Consider the following 12991-nt stretch of genomic DNA (forward strand, 5'->3'; position numbering starts at 1 on the left):
TTATTGACGAAATGCACCAGCATTGGACAATTGGTTGTGCGAATCATTTTTAATAATAAGGGTGTATTTGATCCTTATATAAGTGCCCTAAAGCAAAGCATAACATTTCAGCCTGCAGGTTTCGTTAAAGCGGATTCTTATAAACGTTTATTTACTGTTTCCAGGAAATCGTGAGATAATTTTAAATGCTTCCAGACTTTGTAAAGTCTTTTTGCAGAGTTGAGTGTCATGGATCCCTTGCAGCTGTTGAATTTTTACTGTGAACTCAATAAATAATCACCAGCTCCATTAAGAATGGCCTATTTTGTCAGCAGTTCTCAGTAAAGTTGAAGACCCCACCACTTTTCCTCTTTCTCCAAGATGTCCTTCTCATCAGGTCAATCTCACATTTGATTTGTTTATCAAATTGATCTCTAAGGAAGCTGATATTGCCTCTCTTTTAAGCAAAATATCCTTAGGTCTACGCTTATTTTACTAAGTTAGTCTTTCTCTCTTGTACATATTAAAAAAGGTCTGTGTTGTGTTTGAAACATTACTCCTTTATTCTAGGGCGTCGAAGTCGACGAGGATGGCTACAGTATTCGCCCACCTGACCCAGACAATGCCAGTATCTTTTCTGTTTTTTTTAGTTTCTTGTCATATTTTGAAACCTGGCATTAGAATCGCATCCGTCCTCCATCATACTTTGCAGCAAAATTTCTTTTATCCACATATCTATCAGCCAACGTTACCTGGTACCTTGATCTTTCTAAAACATCGATGAATATATAACTTCTCATCTGATCGCCTTACTCTTGTTATTTTTCAATTTTACAGCTACTCTTATTATCTACGTAACATTTTTATGGAGAGTCAATGCCCGCTTTTGCTATTTTGATGTTCTAAGTTGTGGTATTCAAAGTCTTATGGATCGATCAAACCAATTGTGTTACCTTAAGCTAGAGACCAATCTATTGCCTCTAAACTCTGTTCTCCAGCCATTATTGCCATTGTTTGACTGTGTACGCAAATTGATAATTTCAATAGTCGATACCTACCCCTTAAACTTATTAGGCCTCAAAAGTTGTATGGTGATTAAGAAAACGCGGAATCCTTTTCCTCTAAACTGTCTTGATTTGGTTAAAGTGACAAAAACGTCTGTCGTGAAATATTGTTTTAGTGAATAATGACATTACGCGAGGTCAGTTTTAATCTACGACTCAGAAGAGTTTGAATTTTTTTGTTAATTGATTTGATATATTTGAATATTTAATAGGTCAGTAGTCAGCGTTTTGCAAATCACAGGTCGTTTTGTAAGACCTTCCTCACCAAGCTGTTTTCTGGCGATCTTATTCAAACAATGTGATTCAAGCAGACTAATTTTGCTAGAAGCAACTAGTAAAAGGCAAAGCTGGAGCATACTGTAACCTGCGTAAAGTCCTTCTCACAGGGTCAGGCTTTTTTTTTATTTCTACTAATCGATTTCCACTGAACCTGAACTTGTTTGAAGAAATGTCGAAAGGCTATTAAATTCATTTTTTAAAGAATCGAACGTGTGCTATCTCTTAAAGCTAAATAGATAGGTGAATGGATGAAATTTCATACTTACACTGTCTGTTGCCATTTAACGCCCCTTTCTTCACGGCTTCAGCAAGGCCGAAATTTGAAAAAGGCGCTAATTTAAAAAATTATCGGCAGACATTTCTCAAAATGTTTAATATACGTCCCCAAATTTGATAATTTTCTTACCACGCAGTTTAAAGGGTTCATGTTAAGCAAGGGTTAATGTTTTACTAAATTTTTTTGCTATTGTTATGTTCCTTGATGCATCAAAGGTTTGAAGTCTGGAAAGTCAAGAGACAGTTTTTCGTCAAATTCTGGATCGGATACTGGTATGTGGTTGCGAGAATTATTGTCAGTATGTAGATCAGTTGCGAGAGTCAATGATGCCAAAATACCGTAATGCTCTCTTAAGCTCCCTCTCTCTATTAAGCCCCCTCTCTCTATCAAGCCCCCTCTCTCTATTAAGCCCCCCTTTTCTATTAAGTCCCTCCTTATCAAGCAATAACTTAAAATAAGCCCCAACTCTCTATCAAGTCCTTCCTCTTTAGCCTTTGTTATCAAACAAGGTAAACATGTAAAGACTTACTTGTGCGCCTAAGAAGTCAGTCGAAATTTGTTAAGAAGATGCCCCAGGGTTATCAATTGATCCTGGTGATTCTGATGAAGATACGGACCTTGTAATTGATTAATTAGACTTTTGAAGCTGCTAGCAAAGTTTTCTGAGAATATTTATATGACATTTTAACTTCAAGTTTTCAATAAGCCCCTCTCTCTAATAAGCCCCTCTCTATTTTAAGCTTCTCACTAGGACTGGAAAAAATAAACCCCCTGGGGGCTTAATAGAGCTTTTACGGTACTTGCATAGCCATTTTTGCGCCTTTACTTTTTTCCCTTAACTCAGTTTCGTAGAAGTAAATAGCATGGCTCAACTTTACACCACCAAGTTATTAATCATGATTATGATTATTTTTAAGAGGAAATTAATTGTATAGATTGCAATGTATTGTCTCAACTATTTGTCTTAAAAGTCACTGATACTTTTCGTCGATTGCCAAATCACTTTATGGAAATCTCGTACTCCTTGGAACGTAATCCAATTGTTTTATCAAAAAATTCCTAGGAATCCTTTTGTTATGATGGAAATCTCGTGCGCCTTTTTTCAAGGTTGAATTGCCGCCCGCCTTTCGATGTTCACTTTCGATATGTTCTTTCAGCTTCCTCAAATTGGTACATAGTTCCTAGAAGGCCGCTAATTTAGACTTCCTTCCAAAAAAAGAGATTGATTGCTATTGTAATGATTACGTCAGTAACGGATGGAGGCGCTTGACCTAGTATTATTATTGTTGTTGTTGTTGATTGATAGTTACTGTTTTGATGTTTGGGATATAAAATTACTTACTATACAAGCGGGTAGAATATAACAGTTAGATTGTAAAAAGTTCTATCATCCCAAATCAGATGAATAACATGTGTGCCAAAACCACGGTTAATTGGAAACTGCTATTTGGCTTCAATTATGTGACAAGATTTTTCAGAAAATGAAGCAGGCTTCGATTTGAAAATGAAACAATCTAGCGTCAGTTTATCTAGCTTAATCTGACAATCCTTGAAATGCAAACATTAAGTTCTTTAACACGGCATTTTAACGTAACCATCATCATTGGATTGCTCTACTGTAATGGTTTCCGTATAACACAAGTGAAAATTAAGGAAGTAGAAATCCTTTTACAGATTCATTGGTCCGCAATCTTGAACAAAAATATTGGAATGCATTTTAAAGATCGATAGCGGTTTAGATTATCACGTTTTCTTTTCGCTCCCCCCCCCCCTTCTCCCTTTGTCCAGGGTGGTTGATTTGTACTCGCATAATGCAATTTGTTTTATCCATTTTATCCATGGCTTTTTGTTCTAACTCTGTGTGCCCTGACCTGTGTTTGCCATCCTATAGGATTGATGTTTCGTCAAAGTTTTTTTATCGTTTCAAAACTCTTTTTAATCGTTTTAATCTTTTAAAATGTAGGTACCAAGTTTTTTGATCTATTCAAAACTCAAGAAACTATGAATTATTAGCCCTTTCAATTTTTGAGATAAGACGATCGCCTGATGTGAATTTGAGATAATTGCTTTAAGTCAGTTTTTTCACCTCAAAAAGATGGTAACTTCGCGGCTGATAATAATTTTCCATCTCCTTGAAGATGACGATGAGCCGCGTAAAATTCAAGTGAAAATTAAGCCGAAAGAAGATACGCAAGCAAGCAACATTTCCATCGATGCACTTAAAACCGTCAGTGCTGGCTTGACCTTATCGTCACCTGGAACAGTGGTAAGGTCCTATTGTTGTATTGCTTATTGTGTTTGACAAAACACTGGACAACGATGTGCTTGCTATCCAAGTATAAAATTCATTTTCCACCATGTATTGTTGTTTTGCGTTGTGAATCCATCAGACAAGATTGTCTTTATCGCAAGCTTCGACGTCAAGATTACCTACGTGAGTTCTTTGAATTCGCGTTTTTATTTTCGTTTTTTTTTCTAACACTTTTTGTCTTCAACAAAGCTGATCATTTGCATATTCTGTCAATATGCTTTTGTTGGTCTAAGTCTAAAGCCTTCACCTTTGTGTCCTTTTCTTTTGCATTAAGTTACGTAATGTCATTTGTCATGTCATGTCATGTCATGTCATGTCATGTCATGTCATGTCATGTCATGTCATGTCATGTCATGTCACATTATTTCACAATATGTCACATAGCATCATGTCACATTATGTCATGCCATATATGCCTATAGTATCTTATTTATATCTAGTCTAGAATATGAAGTAGATTTGATTTTTTAGCTCATACGAATATGATCGCTGCCCGATTTATTTCATGTACTCTCACTATCGGAGTTTTTTCAAACTGTCAACGTTATTTTGCTTTCCAAGGCCACAGGCAATGATTACTCCGGTTTCTCAACCTTAAGTATGCAAAAAATAGTTCCCTAGTGACGTCATAGGAATTTCACTTTTTAATAATTGTTCACGCTTATAAGACAATTTAGTTTTCAATGTTTTTATTAGCCCCTCAATAAAATTTAAAAGCATTTACTCCTTCAATAAATTTCTGATTCCTAATTCCACTCTCGTTCTTAACAGCACAAGAAAGTTCTTGGAGGTATGAAAGTGCGTTTATTCGTTCACCATTACTTTATCGTAGATAGCTTCTCGAATTTTGTCGCTAAATTGGCACATTCCTTAAATTACAGAGTAGTAAAATGAAGCCGTCATTTGTAATCTGCCTATATTGTCGACATTTCATGATTTTGGTTTTCCAGCGTTCAACTAAACTTTGAATCAGTCGCTGTTTTGGTTTATCTTTACCCAAAATATTACTATGTATCCTCTTGTTTGCTATGGTTCTTCTCGCCAGGGCGGGCTTTTTCAGCTCCGTTTCTGCATACCCATTAAAAAGTGTAACTTGTACTGACACAGTCTCTATTCGCTACATAAATGTGGATCATTCCAGCTACATTTCGCAGAAAAACTTTGTGACATAAAACAGTTTAGTTTTAAAACCTTTTTGGGCAATGTTGCTGCAAATAATCCAAAAGATCTCTCAAAAATGAGGGATCACCAACCGTTTTATCCCGCTTAGCTGATGCTCGTGTAGCTGTGCAGGGTGGGACACGTTCATAAGCAGACAGCCCCTGTTGCTCTCACATGTGTAGAGCAAAGAGTACCCTAATTAGAAAACGCTTAATCTCAGCTTAAATCCGATTGCAAGAAATTATCATTGTTGCACCTTGTAATTCGTACTTCTTTTGCTCGTAGGTGCTGCACTTGACATGAAATCAAAGAAACTGTAAGTGTCTTTTTCAATGTGTCTCTCGCCAATTCCCATTTCTTCTCTAATTGCCTCTTTTATCCGTTAGCATGAATTCCTCCTCAACAGTTAATCTAGTCATCGGTCTTCTCAGAAGCTCTTAGAAATTCAAAAAGAATGAAAACTGATTGGGAATTTTGATCTGCCACTTTTCAATACTCCAGTATGAGGACCATGACGTTAAACATGAATTTCAAAAATGACAATCCAGTTGATGCATAAAGAACTGACTGTACCATGTTGATTTATGGTGGCTTAGACATTTGAATAATTTGACTATCAAAGTCACTCCTTCAATTTTTAATTTAGCGGAAGATTAGGCGAGCTAGTTTCGAAATGTTATAATTGATTAGCTTAAAAAATATGTTTTTCTCCAACTCGTATGGCTATGTGTTGGACACTGAATAATCGGCATAGTGTAGTCAAATCTACTGGTTTCAAACATGGCTTATTTAAAATCTTTAATTCATTAGAATGTCGATTACCACACTGGATTTTCTTTTTTGAAATGAAACTCATTTTATTCGTCGTGGTCGTCAAACTGAAATTCATATCAAACTAGGCTCTCCAACCAATGCTTCCACCTTTCACAACTTATTTTGAAATTATAGTTTGTCATAGAAGGTCTTGCGTTGGACCTATTCATCAAGTGATTTTACCGAGCTGTAATTTTGCTTTACAAAAGAAATTAGGCCTTACTCCTGCAATGAAATTGTTATCATAGCTGAACGTAAACCTTCAGCTTGCGTTTAGTTAAACGAACGTTACTGGCCGTAACAAGAAGCCCCGAATTTTATGCAGTGAAAAGTCCATCATTATCACAGCCATCGTTAATAACTTGGTAACTCTTCTTTACTCCTGCAAACTGTTCGTGATAGCCTTATTGCTCTATTCCCGCGTTCTTCACGCATCATGCTGCGATTGCGTAACTCCATTTATGGGACTAACGGTGGAAACATCGTTCTCCCTTAAGAATTCAAATAGTACCGCAGACTACTGAATAATAGACACCTACTAAACTGGGTTTATTCCGTATTGACCTGACCCAGGTTTCTTCATACTGTTAAAGCACCTGCAGCTTAAACTACGTGGTTGATTTAAATCAGATCTGTTTAAACTCGGATAGACCCTATATGGAGATTCAATTTTCTCTATTTCCAATTGACTGAAGTTCAGTCAATATGTACTACACTTGATTTCTGACACTTTTTCTTTTTCAATATGGTAATTTTCTTTTGAAAGATCGAGGTCGAACAACGCCCTTCTTGACCTTGAGCAATCAAGTAATTCGGACACTGCCAGCATCAAAAGTCTGCCGTCAACAACGTCACTAGATGCGTTTCAGCCTACGTTTTTTGGCAACATGTCTGGTAGCGTATCTGGCAATACTTCTAATGACAACAGTGCAAACGATTTCAACAGCTTGTTCAATTCCGGAATATTTGACTCGACGCCTTCCATTAACTCTGGTATGATATTTGGGAAGGACTTTTTTACATTGCCTTTTACATTGTGGTAATTTGTAACTTTTGAAGCCTACCCCTATATTACATTGACCAGGAACTAGTTAAGACCATCACTTCTCTTCTGTTGCAACTTTGTATATTTTTTATGATTGGCGATTAATCATTTCAAAATGATTAATGATCAATAATTTTTGATTAACCCAGACTCCCGAACCACGTGACTTACTACCGGGAAGATTTTGGTTAAAAACACATCATCTGGAATTTGCTTTATTTCGGCTTTTTTCTGATAATTGTTTTGAAACCCAAGTGATTTATAGGCCAGCTCAGAGGCGACGTCTTTTCTGGTCTATTGATTCGCGCCTAGACATTGATAGCTGATTATTGATAAACGATAAAACGCTTGCTCGATCATACATGATCTATACTTAACAATTAGGTGATTTTAAATGATTTATCTACCAGATTGGGCGAATGACCTTGGAATGTCCAATGGCAAACCTAAGTCAACGTCAGAAGCACAACGTGAGGATGACGACACGCCACCGCCACTCCCTACAAAGCATCGTGTCTCGCAAGAGGAACCGAAGACCCTTCCAAGAAGTAGCCGGGTAGTTTCACCCACGAACGAAATGACAAAGAGCCAAAGCGACAATTCAATAGATAGACCAGTTCCTTTGCCAAGAGTTAAGACTGTATCTGGAGGTCATCAGGTATGTATTTTGTCTCAAAAAACTTTTTCTTCAAAAAGGTAAATTTTCCCAGTTTCCATCTAACCAGTTTGCTAGTAGAAATACCCTGTCATTTGGATTTACTCATTTCTAAATCGTTTGAACTGCTTATATTGTCTTTGAAAGAAACAAACATTTTGAGTCCTACTTAAGCTTTTCGTCTGACATTCTTCAAAGTATAAAACGTCAGGTCATAGATCTTATACTATGAAGAGTTTCAGACGAGAAGTTTAAGCACGACTCAAAATGTTTGTTTTTTCAAACCATTTTTACGTTCCGTACCACCAAAAGATTGTATTGTGTTAGTGTTTTGTTTATCAAGATACGGGACGTTTTTAGAGTTTTTCTAAAGACATATGATGTTGAACGGAAGCAGTCCATGTTGATCTTGATTACAAACTGATCAGTTGTAAATAGATATGACAACATTACCCATCAAGCATTATTGCCACCTTTTTGTTACTATGTGTTTTTGTTGTCATTTTTTAGTTCCCCTCTCTGGCACCCCCAGTGGCTAATCGAAGAAATACCTCGACCGGAAGAATGCAGAACCGTCCTTTGCCGCCACCGCCAACGCAACAGGCTCAGCAGCCGCAGAGCTCATTGCTCGATCTTATGGATATTTTTTCCACACCTATAAATACACTGGCAATCACCGCAAATCAAACCAACAACCAGAGCGAAACAAACTCTCTTGAAGACTCTTTAGGTACTTCATCTCCATCCTTGCAGAGCACCGGAGTTGTTTCATCAGTTAACACCACGGAAACGAACACCAATGCGTTTTCAAACAACGCGACGCGCGGTGATCAGCAGGCTCCGTCCACCGCACAAACAAATGCTGTTTCTCCAGAGATAAAGCCACAGGCTAGTGTAAGCAACCGAACCACTCCAATCGCAGTGGCATTTATAGAGATCGTTCACGTCCACTTACCGGTGGCTGAAAAAGTGCAGTAAGTGGAACATCTTTTTACTTTTCAACTTTGTCATGCTATCGGTATCCGCATTGGTCGCCTAGAAACTCAGGACAAAACCCTTAAAAAGTTATTCAAACACTCTTATTTATAACGAATCTAGTTGCAGGAAAGATGCTTTTCAAAGGCTGATTAAGAACGTGAAATTCTAGAAGATGCCTATATAAGCCTATCGGCTCTTTGCATGAACAACGGAAAATGTATTTAACAGCCCCTCACGTCAAATTTTAAGTAGAACTGAATCAATTCAAATGCTTTTCTCGTAGGCCAATGGTGAAAATCACTGGAAACATCACGATATCGTTTTCTTCTTCAATCATCCCTTTGTTAGTTAAAAATCCAAGTCCTTCGGTTCTCAAGTTCGATGTTAATGGAACTAATTCACTGGAACAGATCTCCCCGGTTAAGGCACTCGTCGAAAAGTATGTATTTTTAATTCAATGTTTAGTTAGTATGTGTTAATATGTTTTTTTGTAAACTTTGTCGTCTATTCAGTTAGCACCCCTTGTTGCGGAGGCACCCGAGATGGACTAAGTGACGCAAGGTTTGCCAGTTAAGGTCCTCTTTTGAGAACGTCTTCTGTAGTATGGTACTAAAATCAATTTCCCGCAAATTTCCTCCATATTTATCGGGTTTAGGTTGTCTGTATATGAACCAGCTTTCTTCTTTCGTTTAAATATTTTCTAGCTCCTGAGTATCTTCTAATTCTTCTTTGTATTTTGCTGAAGATTTTAGAGTGATTTTTATTTCTTCCAATAGGGAAGGACAGCTGCCTGGTGGAGACACTCTCTGCTACAAATTCAATATGGCAGCGCTGACTGAATACTTGAAGCAACAAGCTGAGCAAAACCCTGCTCAGTATTACAATATCGACATAATCAAGTACAAGGTAACAACATTAAGTTTGATTACAAAATCTTACAATTATGCTTTGTAGTACAAAAATCTAGGTTTATTTATGGGGACATATGATGCCCCTTTTCTGTCACAATGATGCTTTTTTGCAAAAGTTCTAGTATAGACGGTAAATACCCTCACTTAAATAGGTCAAATATCATTGTATATGCAAGATTCTGAAACAAAATACTTCCAGGTTTTACCTTTTGAAAGCAAGCTGTTTTGAGCTCGCACGATTCGCTAAAAAAAACTAAAAAAAGTAAAAAAAGTAAACCAAATCAACGCGTGTAATCTTGAGCACCAAGGAGTATTGAAGCCACTGACATCAATGTAACCTTTATTTTTATCATTGACGCTGTTTCCTACGAATCACATGCACGTAAAGGCAGACATGTTAACGTGCGTGTTTTCACATTCTGCAGATGTTTTCTTGTCCCTGCCTAGCTGTGACATTATGTTAAGTCTGGCCTAGTGTTATTGTATGGTGTATATGCAAGTTTTGCCCATAAATTTGAAAGTACATAGCGTATTTCTCGGCGTATAAATCGACCCGGCGTATAAGTTCACCCGGCGTAAATGTCCACTCGGCATATAAGTCCACCCGGTGTATAAGTCCACGTGGTATATAAGTCCACCAGGCGTATAAGTCCACCCGGCGTAAAAGTCTACCCAGTGTTTAAGTCCACCCACATTAGTTGCTCTCATAAATTGCGAACGCTTAGTTTTTTGTCAAGGAAATTGTTAACAGAATCTTTTGCTGCTCCATCTTCAAAAATTATTCGATTCATTCCAAAACTTTCATCTTGAATTTCGCTTTGTACGTAATTCGTCTTTGCATTTTGAATGGTATCAAGACTTGAGTGAGTGAAAGAATTTTAATCATAAACTGCAGTTTATCCTACCAAAAGTTGTTCAGGTCTTTTTTGCATTGATTTTCTGTAAACTACACTTATGAATACAAAGCAAGTATTCTCAAAATTTTATCACCGGCCTATTAAGTCGTGGTTGACTTTTAACATGTATCTCGACTTATGCTCTGAGAAATATGGTAGTAATAATCAGTTTATTGACATCCTTATTATAATCACCATTTGCTTGAATTTTCTCTATGTTATTAAAGAAAAGATGTTAGGGAACAAAATGAAAACTCAGGCCTATTTCCTTAGCATCAAAAAAGTCCTTCCAAAGTGACTTCTGCCCTTCCAAAATTAGTTCAAATTAGGAAAGGTTTTTGCCCTTGCTGGTCGTTTTTCTCTTTGCGTATGGCGCATATCACGACTGGTGATATTCCTTATCATTCAGAACATAAATAGAATAAGGGGCTTCATCTCCCCCAACTAATGGCTAGAGGTAATTGTAAGCAACCACTGAGGCAGTTTGCCCTTGTCCCCCCCCCCCATATCTCCCCTCGCACCCTCACAATCTCAGACCTGATTAATCTACGCTACCTGTTGTAAAGATATCTCAATGCACAACAATTGTTTCTAATACGCCCTCTATCTTTAGGGAAAAGTGACCCACCGATCCCATGGATTGAAATCGTGTAGCTATCACTTTAAACCATGTATCAATCTATTGCAGGTACGAAGCGATGGCATGAAAACCGTCCCTTTACAACTTCGCTCATATTGGAGGTGCGATGAAAAAATGACGGATCTTAAAATAGACTATGAGTATAATTCACTGTGTATGAAACCCCCGTCGAGTTTATCAAGTGTCTCTGTAATTGCGCCTGTTGACGGAGGGGTCGAAATCATGCATTCGAAACCGAGTGCTTCATGGTAAGTGGAGAATTCTCGTTTTGAAAAATTAATATTAGCCCTTAATAGAATATACGTATCCATGGAAGGAATTATTGAATCTCTGTTTGAGAACTGCAGCCATGCGATCGTGTCAGCGCACGATTCTTTAAAGATTTTTGATAGAACCAATGCCGCCACAGCGTAGAAAGCTTGCTCAGTTCAACAATGATGTCATAGCTTGACCTCTTTGCACAGTCAGTCGCATTGGATTGCATTCATACGTAGTCAATCAGAGCCCTTGAAAATGAGCGTTTTATTAAGATCTTTGTGTTCGGTACCATGCTGCAGAACCGGCGAAGAGTATTAATAAATTTTCGTGATTTATATTCGATTTATTGTAATTTTGTATTCAATATTTGAAAAAGTATTTGCATCATTTGAAAAGTTTACGATCGTCAAATGATTCAGCTTTTTACTGTGACGCAGATAGATTTAGGCCCATTCAAGAAATTCCTTTGGTATAAAGCTTGTCCATCTTTAAGCTACCGTCTGGTTTTTCCAGAATTGATTTAAGTTTCACTCCCCAGTAGCCTTTCTCAGATCACTCTCAGATGATTTCTGCCAGTTTTCCAGTTCTGCCCATTAATGCTATTAGATCTAGTGCGCGCAAGGCAACAACTATCGCGTTAAAATATCTTAGTTTTTTTAATGTTTTCTTTTAACGTCAGGTCAGGGGAACATCAGCGAGCCGTGTGGAAAATTCCTATTATCTCGCAAAACTCGGAAAACAAAGGTGTGTAACAATACAGTAAACTTTCGTTAAGTGAGGCTCCGAAAAAGTGCGTCTTTTGCTACGTGGGACCAAATTTTAATGACCTTTAAACTTCTCTATTAAATTTGGTAGAAAAACTTCGCTTAAGTGCAATCGGAACCCGGATAAAGAGGGCTTTTGCTACCTGGTCATTCGTTCCCCCTGAGCAAAAACTTCGTTTAAGTTGGACTTTCGAAACTCGTAGGGCCGTTCAAAAGTCTGAAATTGTATTGTAACGTTTTTGAAAGAACATGGGACATTTTAACCGTTTTCTTTTTTTGTCATACCTTCCAGGAGATTCTTTTGACTAAGACATGTGTTAGGTGGGACAGATTTTTCCATCTCCCACCGAGGTCCCCATTATCTAAAATGCCCGTTAGAACATTGAAGTTAGCAGTAATGTTACAAAGTGCGTGGAATAGCCAGATCCCCTTTGACTTCAATGTCAGTTACTAAAAAAGTTCATGAATGTGAGTTAGTCTAGCTTTGAATTGAATATCATGTTATATATTTTTTATGTTAATCCTCCTTCTTTTCTTCTTTTTTAAGGTTCTGGTTCGCTTCGAGCAAGATTTGAAGTTTCAAGTGGGCCTAGCACTCCCAGCTCCATAGCAGTTCAGTTTACGTCAGAAGGGTCGACAATTAGCAATATGAGTTTTGATCTAAAATCTCCTGGTTACAAATTGTCGCTTGTAAAGAAAAAGTTCACAAGTGGTAAGGAATTAAGAACTGCTCCAATCGTGTTTGGAGTGCAGCCGTAACCTCTGTTTTTTATATTAAATTGGTCGATTCACCCTATTTATCGTTCGTGTTCTTATTAAACTAGCTGCATTACCATTGTTCTTTTCTTTTTTAATTTTTTCTAATTTTTTTATTGAAAAGGAATAGTGTTGGCTATTATACCGAAATATATGGACGAAAGATGAACATTTTTCACTTTGGCTTCTCAATATTTTCTCTAT

At 37.4% G+C, this 12991-nt stretch overlaps 1 protein-coding gene across 1 annotated transcript in view; it reads left to right on the plus strand.

Moving 5' to 3' along the window:
- LOC135694636 (F-BAR domain only protein 2) overlaps positions 1–12991 on the plus strand; it is a 33205-nt gene that overhangs the window by 17630 nt on the left and 2584 nt on the right. Inside the window, exons 14-26 of the mRNA XM_065213454.2 lie at positions 550–607; positions 1815–1871; positions 3738–3865; positions 4682–4700; positions 5357–5387; positions 6651–6877; positions 7340–7587; positions 8095–8558; positions 8846–9001; positions 9339–9468; positions 11058–11257; positions 11947–12011; positions 12579–12743. Of these exons, the coding sequence (XP_065069526.2) occupies positions 550–607; positions 1815–1871; positions 3738–3865; positions 4682–4700; positions 5357–5387; positions 6651–6877; positions 7340–7587; positions 8095–8558; positions 8846–9001; positions 9339–9468; positions 11058–11257; positions 11947–12011; positions 12579–12743 (1948 nt within the window). The remainder of the gene's footprint in view (positions 1–549; positions 608–1814; positions 1872–3737; positions 3866–4681; positions 4701–5356; positions 5388–6650; positions 6878–7339; positions 7588–8094; positions 8559–8845; positions 9002–9338; positions 9469–11057; positions 11258–11946; positions 12012–12578; positions 12744–12991) is intronic.

The sequence above is a fragment of the Rhopilema esculentum genome, chromosome 8 (genome assembly GCF_057945365.1).
Source record: "Rhopilema esculentum isolate cy_ngs chromosome 8, ASM5794536v1, whole genome shotgun sequence".
Classification (NCBI taxonomy): domain Eukaryota; kingdom Metazoa; phylum Cnidaria; class Scyphozoa; order Rhizostomeae; family Rhizostomatidae; genus Rhopilema; species Rhopilema esculentum.